This window comes from Microcebus murinus, chromosome 5 (genome assembly GCF_040939455.1).
Source record: "Microcebus murinus isolate Inina chromosome 5, M.murinus_Inina_mat1.0, whole genome shotgun sequence".
In the NCBI taxonomy this organism is placed as follows: domain Eukaryota; kingdom Metazoa; phylum Chordata; class Mammalia; order Primates; family Cheirogaleidae; genus Microcebus; species Microcebus murinus.
The window spans coordinates 50,380,301-50,399,914 of NC_134108.1; the positions used below are offsets into that span (position 1 = coordinate 50,380,301).

Here is a 19,614-nt window from a genome sequence, read left to right on the forward strand (position 1 = left end):
TGGAAGGACTCTACCTGTGATAGTTACTTTGACTTGACATCATTCATATAGAGATTTACAGTGTGTACGATGAATATTTAGTTGTGCTGGAAATCTAAATGCCACCATGTTAATGTACAAACCATACCCTATAGTAGTATTTATTGACTTAAATATAACCCTGAAAGGTTAAGATTTAATTTTTAGGTTGGAAGACTGTGGTTTTCAAGGTACATGTACACATTGTGTAATATTAGACTATGGGGGCTGAAAACCATGTGTACTTTTTCTTGACTGGGGACATTAGAATATCATACCTTTGAATAGATCAAACCATCTGGTTCATTAAGAGACTACAACATTATTCTTATAAAACCTCATCAAACATTTTCTTGATTTTATACTTGAAAATATAGACTATAAAGGCTTAATTTAAAACATGTTTAAAAATCACAAGTGGTATTTTCAAAAGTGTTCATAATTTAACCATGAAAATTAGTATTATTATTATTATTTTTTTGAGACAGAGTCTCACTTGTTGCCCAGGCTAGAGTGAGTGCCGTGGCATCAGCCTAGCTCACAGCAACCTCAAACTCCTGGGCTCAAGCGATCCTTCTGCCTCAGCTTCCTGAGTAGCTGGGACTACAGGTATGCGCCACCATGCCCGGCTAATTTTTTCTATATATATTAGTTGGCCAATAAATTTCTTTCTATTTATAGTAGAGACGAGGTCTTGCTCTTGCTCAGGCTGGTTTCGAACTCCTGACCTTGAGCAATCCGCCCATTCAGGTTTTGTCACTTATCTCAATGATGTCCTTTATAGCACAAGATCCATTTCAGAATCACATCACATTTAGTTGATGTGTTCCTTTAGTCTCCTTCAGTCTGAGGTTGCTTCTTCACTTTTCCTTTACTTTAAAAATTGCAGACCATTTATTTAGTAGAATAAACTTGAATTTGGGTTTTCTGTTTTTTTCTTATGATTAGATTCGGGTAATGTATCCTAAGCAGGAATTTCACAAAACTGATTCTGTGTTCTTTTCATTGCATTCTGTCATGTGATATCTGATTTCAGGTCATCTTCTTACTAGTGATATTCACCGATCATCACTTGGTTAAGGTAGTGACTGTCTTAGGTTTTCTGTATTTGTTTCCTATTGTGTAATAAGCTTAGTGGTTTAAAATAGCACAAATTTATTCTCTTAAAATTCTGGAGGCTGGAAGTCCAAAATCAGTTTCTTTGGGCTAAAGTCATAGTGTTGCTAGGAGTGGTTCATTCTGGAGGCTCTAGGGTAGAACCTGTTTCTTTACCTTTTCCAGCTTCTAGATATAGCCTGTATTCCTTACCTTGTGCCTCTCCCTCTTTTCAAAAAGGGCATCATTCCAGCCTCTGTTTCTGTTGTCACATTACTGTCTCTTTGACCCTTCTGCCTCCCTCTTATAAGTACTTCTGTGATTATATTGGTCCCACTAGGATAATTGCCCTATTTCAGGATCCTTAATTTGGTCATATCTATAAAGTCTCTTGCCATTTAAGATAATATATTTACAGGTTCCAGGTATTAGATTGTGGACGTCTTGGGACAACTATTCAGCTTATCCCACTGTAAAGTCATTGTTTACCCCTTTATAATTAATATTTTGTGGGAAGATAATTGGATCCCTGGTTCCTGTTAGTGGAGAGTGGTATTTAGAAGCCAAAGATCTGGGTGCTTGATGTGCACATTAATAGTGGGATTTTGCTGCTCCTGGGCCCACTAAGTAGACAGAGCTAAGGAAAATGTATGTGTAGATGTATCTATGTATATGGAGCTGCATCTATATTTTTATATTAAGAGACATTCATTCATGGTGATACCTTTGATTCCAATCCAATAGACCAGAAGAAAGTTTCGTTCTTTTCTATTTTTTTATATTTGTCACTTCTTTCTCTGACAGTGAAAAACTAACTCCAGGTATCCTTAATATTTTAACTTATTTGATCAGTCCTCCTGCATATTACCAGTCTCCTTTTCTGCTACCACCTCCTTCCCTACATGGATCCCTATCTATCACACCTGGTTATGATACCTCCTACCAGATAGCTCTCCTGTGTGGCTGCCTTCATCAAAGCATGGTGATAACAGGGTAGTTGGACTTCTTACATGGCAGCTTTGGAGCATTCTGTTATATGCCAAGTCCTTTTACTTATCTGACATCTCATTTAAGGACTGCAGTTTTGTAGACTTTTTAATATGCTGACAATTTTATATTTAGAATTAGCTAGCTGGACTCAGTTTAGATGATCTCAGTTTTCTTGGCAACATTCAAAACATCATAGTCAGGAGCCTGTCAAACATATGTCTTCTTTTCTCCATCATGCCTGATGAGGATGCTGATCTTACCCATGCCAATGTCATAGAGTTTCATAGCCTGTTTGGTCTGATGCTTGTTAGCCTTGACATCCACAAGTTAACACAATGTGTTGTTTTCTTCTTTGTGGCTGACTCAGTAATGGGGAAATTTGAGATGATGGCATAATGATAAGGCTTGTTTTTTCGTGGGAGCATTCTTCCTTGGATATTTGAGTTGCCTTCAGAGGTGGATGACATGCAGATATTTTTTGTGGTTGTGAATGCCTTTTGGCATTGCCTTTGTGGCCTTCAAAGTCTTTGCTTGGACTTTGAGATGGGCAGGGGCTTTCTACTTTGCTTTTGACATAATGTTTTTGAAAAGGTAGATTTTTACTTTAAAACTTAAAATTTTTTTTCCAACTTGGGAGAGTTATTCAAACCAAGTGATTGGGGTGAATTTAGTGAAACTACATATTATTTTGGCTTTGGTTTAATTTCTTTTTAATTGAACTGCACACTTTTACTGGGAACTAAAATAATAGCTTTTGTTACAACTTTTACATAAACCTGTCTTAAGTTCTTATGGGTTTGGGAGACTTTTCCCATTTAACACAAAATAATTAGAATTTGTGATACCGAATTTTACTTTCCAACTTCATTTTGACTGCAAGTCGATTTTATGTTAAAGCTCCAAATTCTATTACGTGTTTCCCTGAAAATAAGACCTACCCATAAAATAAGCGCTAGCAGGATTTCTAAGCATTTGCACAATATACACCCTACCCCAAAAATAAGACCTAGTGATGATGGGCGTGGCTATGCAGCGTTATCTGCACAACCTATGCATTTTGTTGCGAGGATAAAGAAGATGAGCAGTCCTTCTCACTTGCCCCATGAGAGCTCTATCCCAGCTACTATCCCAGAGGTGACTGGAAAGGTACGAGCAGCCACACCAACAAGGTCGGCTCCTCCATCAGGTCCCAGCCATCCTGTGTGTGCTGCAAGCTGAGGCTTTGATGGGAAAGTTGCCTCAGTGAAGTGAGGAGTGGGATGCTCTGCTTTAGGTATTGTGTGTCCCCAGGGGGAAGAAGGAAAGCTGTGGCTGCCATTTTACTCTGGGCACTCTGGGCCTCTCTCACACCCCCCAAACACCAGGGGATAGGGGAAAAGCTTCAGCAAGCAGTCTCCTACTGAGCCCAGAGAGAATAACACATCCCCTGAAAATAAGCCCTCGGGTGTCTTCTTGAGGAAAAATAAATATAAGACTTTGTCTTATTTTCGGGGAAACATGGTAGTTTTATATCTTAAATAGATAAGACCTAACTAAACTTTGTTGTTAGAAGATATTTTGATGGGCAATTATTTTTATGTTTGAAGAGTATCATTTCTGCTTAGCTTTCTTAATAATCATGTTTTAACTGTTTTATGCTTTTTGTTTCTTCTTCAGTGGAAGGGAAAGGGGGAAAGAATTTCTCAGAAATTACTGATCATATATGACTAAATGTTTTGGGTGCAAGTCAGTTTTTACATTTTCAATGAGTTAAGTCACATGAAAAATGAAGTTTTCCAGATAGGTGATTTGTTCTAAATGACAGAAAATTTAACCTATCTTGTAAAGTTTTTTAAAGGTTATTTGAATAGGCAGTACTTTCATGTTCCAATAAATTATTAGCATGGTATTGAAGGTTATTATGATATTAATGGGTTTTACCTTCACTGTGAAAAATGGTTTAATTTATCTTATTTTTCTTTTTTGACAGAGCAAATTCGATTAAAGAATATCAGAAAAGTATATGGAAGATGCATGTGGTATCGTTTACGGTTATTAAAACCCCAGCCAAATATTATTCCTACAGTAAAGTAAGTAATGAATTCCAATAAAAAACATATTTAGTGCTTATTCTTTGCAAGGTGTCATACAAAATGTGGGTAAAATGAGTAAGATGTGTGTCTGTAAAGAAATTGTAGCCTGTATGTAGTAGGAGTAAGATATAATTAGTAAATTTGAGAGCTGTCTGAAAAGTGGTTTAGAAGTTCAAAGGAAGGAGAGTATACTTCTGACTGGGGGAAGGAGGAGAGCAGTAAGTCAAATCTTGAAGTAAGACCTGTGTCAGAATTTGAATATTATCTTAATGAGTATTGGGGAATCTATAAAAGATTTCAAAAGTAGGGAAGTGACATGGTCAAGTTTGTAAAATTCATGGTGATACTTAAAGTTGATTGAACACTTACTGTGTACCAGGTTCTATGCTAAGAGTTTATGTGTTATCTAATTTAATTTTATATTAACTTCAAAGTATATGTTTGGGCTTTTTCTCAGATGAGGAAACTGAGGCTAAGAAAATGAGGTAACTTGACCAAGATCATGTAGCTAAAAGTAGTGGAATAGGAACCTAGTCACCCTTTGTATTGGCAGGCCCAACTGCTTAAACAGGCCATTAGTATGTTTAATTAGAGCAGGCAGGCCTGTTTGATTTTGTGAGGCTATGGAGCATGCTGGTTAAGAGGCTTTGGACCTTTACATGAAGCCATCAACTTAGAGGTAATAGATGAAACTGTGATAGGAGGTGAGAGAGTTGCCATTATTGGATAACTATATCTTGTGAATTACCTACATTTATCTATTGAATAGATAGGAAGAGAAGACCTAGCAAAGAAGATTAGTAAGAGTAGAACCAGTTATTTTTAAATCTTAGTTTAAGTGATGATAGTTTTCAGCATAGCTGTGTGATTTCAGGGGGTTTAAATAGTTTTTCTTTGTGAGGTTTGACTTTGCCTAGTTAGTTCCTTTGTATGGGGAGGGGAAGTTTACCTCTGGTATTAAGAGTTTTTATTGTTTTATGTTTTTGAGACAAAGTCTCACTCTCTTGCCCAGGCTAGAGTGCCATGGCATCAGCCTAGCTCACAACAACCTTAAATCCTGGACTCGAGGGATCCTCCTGCCTCAGCCTCCCGAGTAGCTGGGATTACAGGCATGCACCACCATTCCCAGCTAATCTTTATATATGTATATACTTTTTAGTTGTCCATCTAATTTCTTTCTATTTTTTTAGTAGAGATGAGGTCTTGCTCTTGCTTAGGCTGGTCTCAAACTCCTGAGCTCAAACAATCCACCTGCCTCGGCCTCCCAAAATGCTAGGATTACAGGTGTGAGCCACCTTGCCTGTCCAAGAGTTCTTTAATGATGTGAAAATATAGGCAAAGTCAGTCTTGATGAGAGTAGTTTTATATTTTCTGTTTTTTCTTTGTTGTTGGTTCTCATTTTAAATTAAATTTTCATGAAGCAGTGAGACAAATACAATCTGTTCTCCATATTCATGGGTTGTACGTAAGCATATTCAACCAACTGTGTCTCACAAATATTTTGGGGACAAAAACCAATACAATGATAAATAATATATATAAAAAATACAGTATAACAATTATTTGCATAGCATTTACATTGTTTTAGGTATTGTAAGTTATCTATAGATGATTTAAAGTATACAGGAGAATATGAGAAGGTTATGTGCAAATACTACACTATTTCCTATGGGGACTTAAGCATCTGCAGATTTTGGGTATCTGTGGGGTCCTGGAACCAATCTCCTGAGGGTACTGAGAAACAACTGTATTTTTGACCTCTGAGTCTTTGTTCTGGCTTTCTTCAACACTTTGTGCGTATCTAAACCTCAGTTTTCAAGAAAAATAAAAGCTTTGTGAAGTTCTTTTCAGTTATTAATAAAGTGATTTACTTAAAGTGCAGATTAAGGGATGTTTAAGTAAGGAAGATTAAGTAGATACTGGTAACAATTTAGATAAGGCCAGAAGCCATTAAAATTTTTTTGATACTTAATCCTGAAATGTTCTTTCAAAATAATCAGTTGGTTGGCTGGTCAGTTGGTCAGTTCTTATGTAATGCTTCCCTCTGACAGCATCCCTGAAATTAAGGTGTGTAATTTCTAGAAGTTGCTTCCAAAATGACATTTAAAATATGCTTAAAGAATAAATGCAAGACCTCACAAGTTAATTACTGAAGCTGTGTGCAGGGAAAATGCTTATTTTAGAGGAACCAAATATGCTTTTAAAAAATTGAGCACAGAGCATGATGTAGTCCATTCTGTTTTCACCTTTGCTTTGACTCTCAGAAAACTAGATCATAGTTTTATTGGTTGCGGTAATTTTCATTGGCCTGGGGATTTGGTCCTGATCCTTTCTTTCCTTCATTTCTTGGCTCAGAGAGTCAGGTGCTGCATGTAAAACATCTGATATAGGGTCTAGCATATCCTAGGTGTTTTGTTTTCTTTCCCTTGTTTGGTTTTAAATCTTGCTTTTGTAGTTTGCAGTTGTATTTTTATCTTTGTTTTGTGAGCTTTGTTAGTCTGTTGGGAGAGTCGGCAAAACAAAATGTGAAGGTATTAGAAACCTTGGGTTTGAGTTAAAAGTTCACAGTTTTAATTGTCTTTATTATTTATTCAACAAGTAGTTATTGTGTGCTTACTGTGTGTCAGATATCATGACTAGTTGCTGGATATACTGATTAACAAAATAGACATGGTTCGATGACTTGCAATCTTGGGGGATACTGGCAAGGAAACAGGTCATGATAATAGAATTATTAGTAAGGGCTGGGAGAGCAGTACCATGAAAAAGCAGGGTGAGATCTCCTAATTGGCCCAAGACAGAAAGCTTCCCTGAGTTAAGTGAGGTCTAAGGTGAGAGCTGAGATATGGGTAAGAACTTCTAATAACAGTGCGTAGCTCATGTGAATTGATTGTCTGCTATCTGTTAGGCATCTTCTAAATACTTTATATACCTAATCTCATTTAATTTTCACATCCACACTGAAAGTTGGAGGTGTAAAAGGTTAAGCAACTTGATGCCGTGCTTGGTGACCCACACCTGTAATACTAGCACTTTAGGAGGCCAAGGCAGGAGCATTGCTTGAGCTCAGGAGTTCAAGACCAGCCTGAGCAAAATAAAAAAAAAATTAATTGGGCTGGGTGTGGTGGCTCACGCCTGTAATCCTAGCAGTCTGGGAGGCCGAGGCGGGAGGATTGCTCAAGGTCAGGAGTTCAAAACCAGCCTGAGCAAGAGCAAGACCCCATCTCTACTAAAAATAGAAAAAAAATATCATTAATTGGCCAACTAAAAATATATAGAGAAAAAATTAGCTGGGCATGGTGGCGCATGCCTGTAGTCCCAGCTACTTGGGAGGCTGAGGCAGAAGAATTGCTTGAGCTCAGGAGTTTGAGGTTTCTGTGAGCTAGGCTGACGCCATGGCACTCTAGCCCAGGCAACAAAGGGAGACTTTGTCTCAAAAAAAAAAAAAAAAGCTGGATGAGGTGGCGTGCACCTGTAGTCCTATCTACTACTGGCTTGAGCCCAGGAGGTTAGCAGTGACCTATGATGATGCCGATGCACTCTAGCCTGGGCAACAGGGAGACTCTGCCTCTTAAAAAAAAAAGTTAAACAATATGCCAGGGTCTCTCAGTTAATAAATGGTAAAGCTGGGAGTTGAACTCATGTAGTTTTGTTCTGGAGCCTATCTTCTCAACTGCCTGTCACTAGATAGCCAGGCAAAAGTCGTGGCGTTTCCACGTAGGGATATGTCTCCTTTTTGGACATAGATGGGCACATAGATGTTATGGAAAGCAGCTTGAAGTTATATGCCCTTAACAAGGGTTAGAATTATTTTGGCCTAGTGGAAAGAAATTTGCTTGAATGTCAGCTGTGTTCAAGCTACTGTGGGGTTAGTCAAAACTGAATAAGATCTGTCCACATGCTCAAGGAACTTAGAATGAGTCAGAGGAGGAAAGTCATGATTTGTGCTTCTTTGTGGCTGCAACCATTCTCTCTTGTTGATAATCTTGGCAAGGGTTAAGGATTGGTTTATGGAGGATGGATTATTTAAGTGATGAATAGGGTTTGTATGGCAGAGATAAAGAACGGGGATTCTAGGTAGAAGGATCTAAGAGAGCAAAAAGCATGATGGTTGGAAAAACTTAGGAAACATTGGGAGATGAGATTTTCTTCTTTAAGAACAGGTCATTCCAATTTTGTTTGATTTGGCCTATGATTTATTTTATGTCTTTGTCTAACAGTTCCTGCTCAGTGTAACAAATTGTTATATAAAGGGTATAAAAAAAGTCATTCAACTTATCACCTAAAGCTAGCCATTATTAAGATGATTACTCTACATACTTTTTTTTTTTTTTTTTTTTTGCGATAGAGTCTCGCTTTGTTGCACAGGCTAGAGCTGAGTGCCGTAGCATCAGCCTAGCTCACAGCAACCTCAAACTCCTGGGCTCAAGCAATCCTCCTGCCTCAGCCTCCCGAGTAGCTGGGACTACAGGCATGCGCCGCCATGCCCGGCTAATTTTTTTCTATATATATTAGTTGGCCAATTAATTTCTTTATATTTATAGTAGAGACGGGGTCTCACTCTTGCTCAGGCTGGTTTCGAACTCCTGACCTTGAGCAATCCGCCCGCCTCGGCCTCCCAGAGTGCTAGGATTACAGGCTCACTTGAGCCACCACGCCTGGCCTCTACATACATTTTTATTCACAAAATTGGATTATGTTATATATGTACAGCTTTGAAAGCTGTTCTTCTTTTATAAACTTAGCAATACAAGGTAGGCAGTCATCCACAACAAATATTATTAGTGGCTAGAGAGTATTTAACTATATAGATGTACTATTAGTTTATTTGTCCATTAATCTGTTGATAGATATTTGTTTTTTTAAGGCTATTATTTACATCTCTGTAACCACTTTTTTATGCTTTATATACTTAATTCTAATTTATTTCCTTCTAAATTATTTGAAATGGAATGTATTGAAGAAAAAAGGGCATGTACTTCTTTAGGACTTTTAATACCGTATTGCCAGATACTCCTTCAGAGTGTGATGTGTATGAGAGTTCCTTTTTCTTTAGCCTCTCCAACACTGGTAATATCACCCTTTTATTTTTGTTAAACAGAACATATTGAAGAGAGAAGAAACTAGTTCATTTTCACATTATATGTCCTTTTATATCTTTTTTTTAAGCTATTACACTCATCTTTCTGTGTCTGTATTGGCTATAAAATCTTGCATTGTGTGGCTGCATCATGGTTTATTTAATTTAGTCCCCTAAAAATGGTTTATTTAATTAGTTCCTTATAATTTGACATTTAGGTTGTTTACAAAGTTGTATTATCAACAAGGTTATTTATTTATCTTTGCATAATTGACCAATTTTTTTCTTAGTTTATCTTATTAAAAGCGTAATCGCTAGGTCAAAGCAATTCTCTTTTATATTAAATGTTTACTGAATACTTTATATATTTTGATCAAATTTAATGGGTTGGATAAGTTAATAAGTTGAATTCACTCCTATATTTAAAATTATGCAGATAGCAATTGTGAGAAGATCTATTATGTGCAAGGCATTGTACTAGACTCTAAGGAATTCAGAGGTGAAGAAGACACTATCCTTGTAACAGGAGTTTACATTCAGTGATTGTAGAATTTGAGTTAATAGCATAGTGGTAAGGACCTACCCTAGATTATTTTATTCATTGATCTTGCCATAATATCTTTAAACTCTTAAAGGAAAACCATACAGTTGTATTTACTTATAATTCATTTATCTTTTTTTTTAAACAGGAAAATAGTTCTGCTTGCAGGATGGGCATTGTTCTTATTCCTTGCATACAAGGTTTCCAAAACAGACCGAGAATATCAAGAATACAATCCTTATGAAGTATTAAATTTGGATCCTGTAAGTAATATTTTTATATAATGCACATTAGTTTAATGATTCAATGAAAACATTATAGGTCCACATCCTAAAAAATGTTGTGATATGCCAAAAAAATCAGACTTTGGTCAGTTAAATTTTTTATTAAAATAAAGATACCTAATCCATTATCATTCTAATGTATTTGTTTTTAAGCTATAGCTGTTGATTGTCATATTACTAAGAATTGGGCTGGGTGCAATGGCTCATGCCTATAATCTCAGCAACTCGAGAGACTGAGGTGGGAAGATCACTTGAGTCCAGGAGTTCGAGACCAGCCTGGGCAATATAGTAAGACCTTGTCTCTTTAAAACAAAAAAAGAAAAGAAAAGAAAAAAATTCGCTGGGCATGGTGGTGTTTGCCTATAGTCCCAGCTATTTAGGAACCAGATGCAGGAGTATCATTTTAGAACTTGGGAGTTTGAGGCTGCAGCAAGCTATGATTGCACCATTGCACTCCAGCTTGGGTGACAGAGACTGCTTTCAAGGAAAAAAAAAGATAGTGTGTTGTATCTGTGTTGGGGGTTTATAAAGAACTAATGTCATTGTCACAGTAATTCAGATTAATTTCTGAGTTGTGCCCCTTAGGTGATCTGATTGAACTTGATTAATGGATCCTAATAGAAAATTAGTATATCAGTAGAATGTTAAAACTGAAATTAATAGTGGACATTTTCTAGGCTTTTTTTTTTTTAAATAAGAGAAAAAATGAGGCTTAGAAAATTTGTGTCTTGTGTGGGGTCCCCCGTTTGTCAGTAGCCAAGCTGAATCCAGTGCTCTTTCTATTCCCCACCCTCCCCAATCACTTTCTTTTACTTTGAGTCTCTGCTTAGTAGATGGCTTGATCCAGACATTCATGTGATACAAAGTAAGGAGAGTGTATATCAGCTAGTTTTCTGCTTTGTAGAAGAAAAGTTTGCATATTATGTGATTTTTCTTATTGCTATGGTCATGGTCATTGAGAGAGATTTTCTAAGATTAAAAAGGTAATAAAAAGCAGTATCAAAAAATTAATAGAAATGGAAAGAATCTCCTTGAACCTCTTCTGGTTCAAGGAGCTGCCTGATTAAAAAAAGAAATAGAAGTTGAGACTAATTAAGAAACATTTAAGATCAACTTACTAAATGTTTACTTAATAGTAGAATAGATAAGCAGCTAAAACCTTAAGTATTCCTTAGACAGTTAACCTTTGATTTGAGGGTTCTTTGAGCTAGACTTAATTTATTGTGATATTTTTTGATATTTAAATGTCTATTTTTTTTATTAGGTCATTAAATATGAAATGTCAGATTTTGAATCAGAAACTTAGTTTATTATATCTCAAATAAGAAGTAGTACAATTAATCAAAATATGCGCCTAAACTTTTGACACAGTTTTGCCATCTTAATGGTAGCTTGTTTATGCCAGCAGTGAAGAATCCTGGAGAGCAAGTGGCAATGAAAGTGCCAAAGGTGTTTTCTACAGCTTATTGAGAATTGAGTATTTTTCTTTTCCTTTCACTTCTTAGTGGTTCAAAGCCTGAAAGAAATGGTAGTCAGTTGATGCAAGGTCTGGTGAATACGATGGATGACAGAGAGTTTCCAAGTCCAGCTTCTGTAATTGAAGCAGAATTGTTTTTTGTGACGTGGTCTTGCAAGAGGATTGGTCTGTCTCTGTTGACTAATATCGGCTGCTTAATTGCAAGCATCCTCATCATTTCATCCAGTTGTTTGCAGTAGACATCTGCTGTAATCTATTGACCAGGTTTCGCGAAGCTGTAGTGGATAATACAACGCTGGATCACTAAACAGACACTGTTAGCTGTTTTTGATGAATATTTGGTTTTGGACTGTGTTTTGGCACTTCATCTTTATCCAACCATTGTGCTGAATGCTTGCGCTTGTCGTAAATAATCCATTTTCATCACACGTAGTAGAAATGGTTTGACTTTATGTCATGACAGCAAAAAAAGACAAACTTCAAGATGATTTCTCTTCTTATGGTCATTTCATTCATGCAGAACTCTATCCAGCTTCTTTACTTTGCTTGTTTGTTTCAAATGGTCCAATATTGTTGGGATAGTAACATCAAACCTTGCTGCTAATTCACGCTTAGGTTGAGATGGATTCCTTTCCACTACAGCTTTCAGCTCATCATTATCCACTGTGGTCTCAGATCACCCTTGTGGCTCATTTTCAAGATTAAAATCACTAGAATGGAACTTTTCAAACCTTTGACGTACTGTGTGTTCATTAGCCACATCCTTCCAAACACTTCGTTGATGTTTTGAGCTATCTTCTGCATTGGTTACACAATGGAACTCATATTAAAAAATAACACGAATTTCTGACTTATCCATGATTGCACAAAAATTGCTGTAAAAAATTTGAAAGATAATCACAAGCCAAAACATTCATTTGAAAGAATGAATATGTACCTTTACAATTAAACAAAAAAGCAAATAAAATATGTCAAAGTGAAATGTCAGATATCAACTGTCAAACTTAGTACTTAAGGAAATTGCACGTTCCATACTTAATAACCTAATATTTAAATGTGGCATTATGTGGTTTCACTTTCAAATCAGTGCCTAGTGTACTGCATGGCACATAGTAGGTGCTTAATAAAATAAATATATTGGACAATATAAGTGTATTTTTATAAAATACATGGGATGAAATTTATGGGACAAAATACAGGATGAAAACTTCATTTTCTCTTTCTTGGAATACTGGGAAGCTCATGTTTTAAGTTTAATGTAGAATCTATTTATTTCTTTACAGAATTGCACTTACTAATACAAAGCTTTCCTTTTAGGGGGCAACAGTAGCAGAAATTAAGAAACAGTATCGTTTGCTGTCACTTAAATATCATCCAGATAAAGGAGGTGATGAAGTCATGTTCATGAGGATAGCAAAAGCTTATGCAGCGTAAGTATCATAGGACCCATTACAGATTTTTAAGAGTGGTAAAGATGGTTTTCTATTTTAATAAAATAGTAAAATATAGTTGTCATACACTTAAACTGAACTCATATGGAACTGCCCAGCAGCTCTAAAGTGGCAATTTAATTAAACCTTCATTTTTAAGTAATGAAGAGTTGACACTTAGGGTAGTGCTTTTGCCATGTGAACTTGGCTAAATTAAGTAGTGAGTGGTAAGTTAATTGAGCTATTTTATTAGCATCCTGATTATAAGAACTTAGACCTTGTTTTTATTTATAGGTTTTTTTATTAGTTTTGATCTATTTTTCTTATTTTGCCTTATGGCTTATCTCATTTAAACTATTTAAAGACAAGTTTAATTTTTATTTTGAAGTTTTTCATTTTTGGTCTCTTTCTTTTTAGAATTTCTTTGTACTAGATTATTCCTAGTTACTATATTGTTAATTACTATACTTGTTGAGATACAGATTGTTAAGTTCTCCTTTTTTTTTTTCTTTTTTTGAGACAGAGTCTCGATTTGTTGCCCAAGCTAGAGTGAGTGCCATGGCGTCAACCTAGCTCACAGCAACCTCAGACTCCTGGGCTCAAGCAATCCTGCTGCCTCAGCCTCCCAAGTAGCTGGGACTACAGGGATGCGCCACCATACCCGGCTAATTTTTTCTATATATATTAGTTAGCCAGTTAATTTCTTTCTATTTATAGTAGAGACGGGGTCTTGCTCTTGCTCAGGCTGGTTTTGAACTCCTGACCTCGAGCAGTCCGCCCACCTTGGCCTCCCAGAGTGCTAGGATTACAGGCGTGAGCCACCGCGCCCGGCTGACAATTTTTAAAAATGAGACAACATTGAAGTTTGCTGCATCAATTGACTCTTCCTTTCACAAAAGATTTCTCTGCAGCATGCAGTACTGTTCGATAGCCTTTTACCCACAGTAGAATTTCTTTCGTAATTGAAGTCAATCCTCTCAAACCCTGTAACTGCTTTATCAACTAGTTTATGGACTATTCTAAATCCTTTGTTGCCCTTTCAACAATGTTCACAGCATCTTTGCCAGGAATAGATGCTATCTCAAGAAACCACTTTCTTTTTTCATCCACAAGAAGTAACTCATCATCTATTCAAGTTTGATCATGAGATTGCAGTAATTCAGTCCTATCTTCAGGCTCCACTTCTAATTCTAGTTCTCCTGCTGTTTCCACCACATCTGCAGGGCCTTCCTCCACTGCAGTTTTGAACCCCTCAAAGTCATCCATGAGAGTTGGAATCAACTTTTTCCAAACATCTGTTAATGTTGATTTTTTTTTTTTAAGAGACAGGGTCTCACTCCACCCCACAGCCAGGAGTGCAATGGCCCAGTCATAGCTCCCTGCAACCTCAACCATGTAGGTTCAAGGGATCTTTCTGTCTCAGCCTGCAGAGTAGCTGGGACTACAGGGACATGCCACTATGCTTGGCTAATTAAAAATTTTTTTTTGTAGAAACTAGGTCTTGCTATGTTGACTAGGCTGGTCTTGAACTCCCACCTTGGCCTCCCAAAGTTCTGGGGTAACAGGCATGAGCCACTGTGCCTGGCTTGATGTTGATATTTTGAACTCCTCCTATGAATCATGAGTATTCTTAGTCGTCTGAGTAAGAATTAAGAATTCTCATGAATCATGCGAAAAGTTCAAAATATCTCCTAGAATGGTGAATCCTTTCCAGAAGGTTTTGAATTTACTTTGTCCAAATCCACCAGAGGAATCACTGTCTATGGCACCTATAGCCTTACAAAATATGTTTCTTAAATAATATGACTTGAAAGTTGAAATTTTTTTTTGACACATGGACTGCAGAATGGATGTTGTATTACAGGCATTAAAGAAACATTAATCTCCTTGTACATCTCCATCAGATCTCTTGGGTGACCAGGTGCATTGTCAATAAGCAGTAATCTTTTGAAATTCTTTTTTTCTGAGCAGTAATTCTCAACAGTGGGCTTAAAATAGACAGTAAACCATGCTGTAAATAGATGTGCTGTCATCCAGGCTTTGTTGTTCCATTTATAGAGCACAGGCAGAAGATATTTAGCCTAATTCGTAAGTGCCCTAGGATTTCAGAATGGTAAATAAGTGTTGCCTTCAGCTGAAAGTCACCAGCTTCATTCACCCTAACAAGAGAGTTAGCCTTACCTTTGAAGCTTTAAAGCCGGACATTGACTTATCCTCTCTAGCTATGAAAGTCCTAGATGACATCTTCTTCCAATATAAGGCTGTTTCATCTACACTGAAGATCTGTTGTTTAGTGTTGCCACCTTTATCAGTCATCTTAGCCAGATCTGGATAACTTGTAGCTTCTTCAGCAGTACTTGGTGCTTCACCTTGTTCTTTTATGTTATGGAGGTGGCCTGTTTCCTTAAATATCATGAACCTACCCCTGCTAGCTTCAAACTTTTTTGCAGCTTCCTCACCTCACTCAGCTTTCATAGAATTGAAGCAAGTTAGGGTCAGGCTTTGACTTCAGGGAATGTTGTGCCTGGTTTGATCTCTTATCCTGACTGCTCAAACTTTGTCCATATTAGCAATAATGCAGATTTGCTTTCTTATCATTCATGTCTTCACTAGAATAGCACTTTTAATTAATTTCAAGAACTCTTCCTTTGCATTCACAGTTTGAGTAACTGGCTCTAGAGGACTAGCTTTTGGCTTGTCCTGGCTTTTGACATGCTTTCCTCGCAAAACTTAATAATTTCTTGCTTTTGATTGAAAAGTGAGAGATGTAGACTCTTCTTTTCACTTGAACACTTAGAAGTTGATTTTGTGTTATGATTCTGTAATAAAGCAATGCCATTAGGACTTCTGAAGGGTGCACTACATTTTCTGCATAGCAGGTAGACGTCCTCCAGATTGCTCTTTTTCAGTTATGTCTCCTTTCCCCCTTTTTCAATGTGTCTCCTTCAAGCATTTACTCTCTTTGCACAAATATTGGTGTGCCTTAATTGCTGTCTTCAGGTAATTTAAGAAGAGCAGGAGATTTCCAGAGGATGTCAGACAGCCAAGATTATTTAATTAGTAGCTTTAATTTTAGTGCTTTCGGTAAAATTTTTTTCTCCCTCAGTCTTTAGGTTGTTCTAACATTTTCAGGTTTATGATTTTGTACTCAGGTTGCTGGGAATCTGACTCTTTATGGTGTTTGGTTACTATTCTAAAATATGCAGAATAATAGTATAAGGCCTTTAGTTTTAACTCAGTTACATGATCAAGCTATAATATATTTTATTATTTTTTTGTGGCAGAGTCTCACTCTGTCACCCTGGGTAGAGTGCAGTGGCATCATCACAGCACACTGCAACCTCAAACTCCTGGGCTCAAGTAATCCTCCTGCCCGCCACTCAGGCTTCCAGAGTGCTAGGATTACAGGTGTGAGCCACCGTGCCTGGCCTATAGAATATTTTATATATTAAATGATGTAAATAGTTGTTGTCCTACAAGACCAATGAAAAAGTGAAATGATTTTGGGACCCAGAACTTTGAGATTTTGTAATTTACACAAGTATAACTAAATTAGACAAAGATGTGTATTTTACTAAATGTTAAGTTCTAAGTGATTGAATTGAAGCTTCTGTCTTATCAGTATCTCTAGCAGCCTCAGTATAACTAAAGCAACCTTTGGAATGCAGTTTTATAGGCTTTGTTCTATAATGCTTTTAGAATTTGCTTTGGTTATTTAGGAATTTTCTCTACCCTTAATTGCCTATTATAATACACCAGCTGGACCATTACTCTTTTTTCATCAGATTCTAACTTAGAGGAAAGAAAGTATGGTTATTTTTGAGGAATTAGACCATTGAATTCTCTGGTTCATCCATCTAGATACAGTTGAGATTTGGCTTTCAGGTGTAAAATCTGTCTTTAAGCTGCTTTATAGCACACGGGCAGCATAATTATTCCTTTAAAGATAATTTTTTTTTTTTTTTTGAGACAGAGTACTCACTCTGTTGCCCGGGCTAGAGTGCCGTGGTGTCATCCTACTCACAGCAACTTCAAACTCCTGGGCTCAAGGGATCCTCCTGCCTCAGCCTCCTGAGTAGCTGGGACTACAGGCATGTGCCACTATGCCTGGCTAATTTTTTTTTTTTTTTTTTTTTTTTTTTTGTGTAGAAACTAGATGAAGTAGAATAATTTTTTCTATATATTTTTAGTTGGCCAATTAATTTCTTTCTATTTTTAGGAAAGACAGGATCTCACTCTTGCTCAGGCTAGTTTTGAACTCCTGACTTTAAGCAATCCACCCTCCTCGGCCTCCCAGAGTGCTAGGATTACAGGCGTGAGCCACCGTGCCTGGCCAAGATATTTTAATTTTTATAAAAGCATGTGTTTTCATGTGATCCTACACATAAATATGTAATTTAACTCTATATAGCCAACTCATGGTCACTCACATATAATTTAGTGAAAGGATTCTCCAGATCAGAATTTATAATCTGGGGTCACTAAAATTTTATATAGAATTTATGTGTCTTTGTAGTATACATTTTTTCCAGGGCAAAGGGGATATAGATTTTGTTAGATTTTTAATAGGATCATAATCCTCTTCTCCCTTACTTCCCCAAAGTTAAGGGATATAATCATGTGTTTAGGAAACTACACTCAGTGAATTTTTAAAAATTCTATTTGTATCATTGATCTTGTTTAAGCTTATTATATATGAATTATACTGAAATCATATGGCTTTTAAGTATTTTAACTTTTAAGAATGGTATTACAGTGAAATACGAATAAGTAGCAAAAAATCATTTGCTTTCTTAAACTGACTCTAAAAACTGACTTTAAGAAAATTACTGACTTCTTTAATTTGATTGAGTATCCAATTATATGACAGGCATGTCATACAGCAATCATACAAGTCTATTTAATAAGTGAATTAATGTAATTGTAACCAGATGTGTGTAGATAGGTTGCAAAACCAGTGTTTTTATGATTTGAGCTGTGCCTTATTTTGCAAATTCTGGGAACATGTATAGAGAACAGAGCAGTTTGTTGGTGCTGCAATAATCACAAAGACGGGGACAGAGATAATTATTTTGGGGAAAAAGATCTGTTTAGAAGACAGAATATTGAGAGAAACAATAGCTAAAGCTCTGTGTTGGGTGAGCAATTGTACAGGTAAACCAGAGCAAATTTTTTTGAGAAACATCTCTCCTTTAATAGAAAAGAAATCTTAGCACCTTTGCTTACTAACTTGCAAACCTGTCTAGTAGTGTTTTTCATTGGCTCCTGTAGTTTTCTGTGACCTTATATTAAATGGTGTGAGTGGAGTTATAGTTAAATAAGGACTAAAGATACCAAGGCACTTGTTTTCATAAGTGACTAAATTGATAAGTTTAAGAACATTTTCCAGTCATTGAAAATCAATGAGTGTCCTTCTTGCTGTTTTATAAAGGTATTTCTATGTTGCCTGTCTCCATTTGGATTTTTGTTGAATAGAAACTACATTACCTATTGTTTTGGGAAATAGAAATATGGCTAAAATTAGATTTGAACCATAAGTAATCCTTTGCCAATTGGTCTCCAAGAATGCCTTTTTATATTATTGGTCATTTTCTTTGTGGGCCTGCCTTGTCTTAACTACATTGTAAAGTTTTTGAAGAAATTGAGAATTTCTTTTAATGCTTTTTAACATTTTCACCGGGACCTGGAATAAAACCATTCTAACTCTGCGCCTTGAGCCGTTGTCCAAGGCAGAGGTTACATTTATATTTAGGTGTATAAAAATATCACTCTGGCACTTTTATATTGCCTGGGTTGAGAAGCTGGAAATTATGATTTCAGTACAATGCAAAAGACCCTTTTTTATAGCAGTAGAGTTTCAGAGTTTTACAGGTAGTATTGGTTTGTTTCTTTGAGAAAGTAATGCCAGTGTTTTATAGGGAGCTACCATTATGTATTAAATTTATATGTTTTAAAAACATGTATTTATTGTTAATGTATAAACATGCTCTTTGAAGAAATTTTGGAAATTATGAGAGTATAAGGAAAATAATAAAAATCACCTATAATCCTCCCTGCCTTCTCAGAAAATTTAGTGGCCTTTAAAAGTTTCATCTGATTGAATTGGCGGAACTCGAGAATCCTGGGCCAACCAGGAATTGTATTAAGGGATAATAGTATTTTCAATTAATGTAGCATTCCTTGCTCCTCTCTCACACTTTTTTTGCGATTTCAGAGAGACTTTTCTTGATTCACTCAGTCAGTATCTTTTAAGAAATGAGTTGGTTGGTTAATGGAGTTTGTCTATATGAATACTTACTCTTCAGGTGTGGCTTTCTAATTTTGCAACTTTGTTCTTTTGATTCTAGTTTAACTGATGAAGAGTCTCGGAAAAATTGGGAAGAATTTGGAAATCCAGATGGGCCTCAAGGTGTGATAAATGATGATTTAAAAATATTGGTGATATGGTATATAGTATTCAAAAGTTAATTAGTCTAAAAGGAATAGTTTGATTTTTTTTTTAGCTTATGAATAGGAAACTGACAATCACAATGAGTTTAATTTAGCACCCATTAATTACATTTTACTTTATTTTTCTTTCTAAAGACTAGTTTGGGATATAGAAATTAGATTGATTCAGGGAAAAGA

General features: G+C 36.2%; 1 protein-coding gene across 1 annotated transcript in view; it reads left to right on the forward strand.

The window, feature by feature from the left end:
* The window catches only part of SEC63 (SEC63 protein translocation regulator), a 70,118-nt gene that overhangs the window by 14,315 nt on the left and 36,189 nt on the right, over positions 1–19,614 (forward strand). Inside the window, exons 2-5 of the mRNA XM_012753190.3 lie at positions 4,073–4,172; positions 9,945–10,059; positions 12,875–12,987; positions 19,335–19,396. Of these exons, the coding sequence (XP_012608644.1) occupies positions 4,073–4,172; positions 9,945–10,059; positions 12,875–12,987; positions 19,335–19,396 (390 nt within the window). The remainder of the gene's footprint in view (positions 1–4,072; positions 4,173–9,944; positions 10,060–12,874; positions 12,988–19,334; positions 19,397–19,614) is intronic.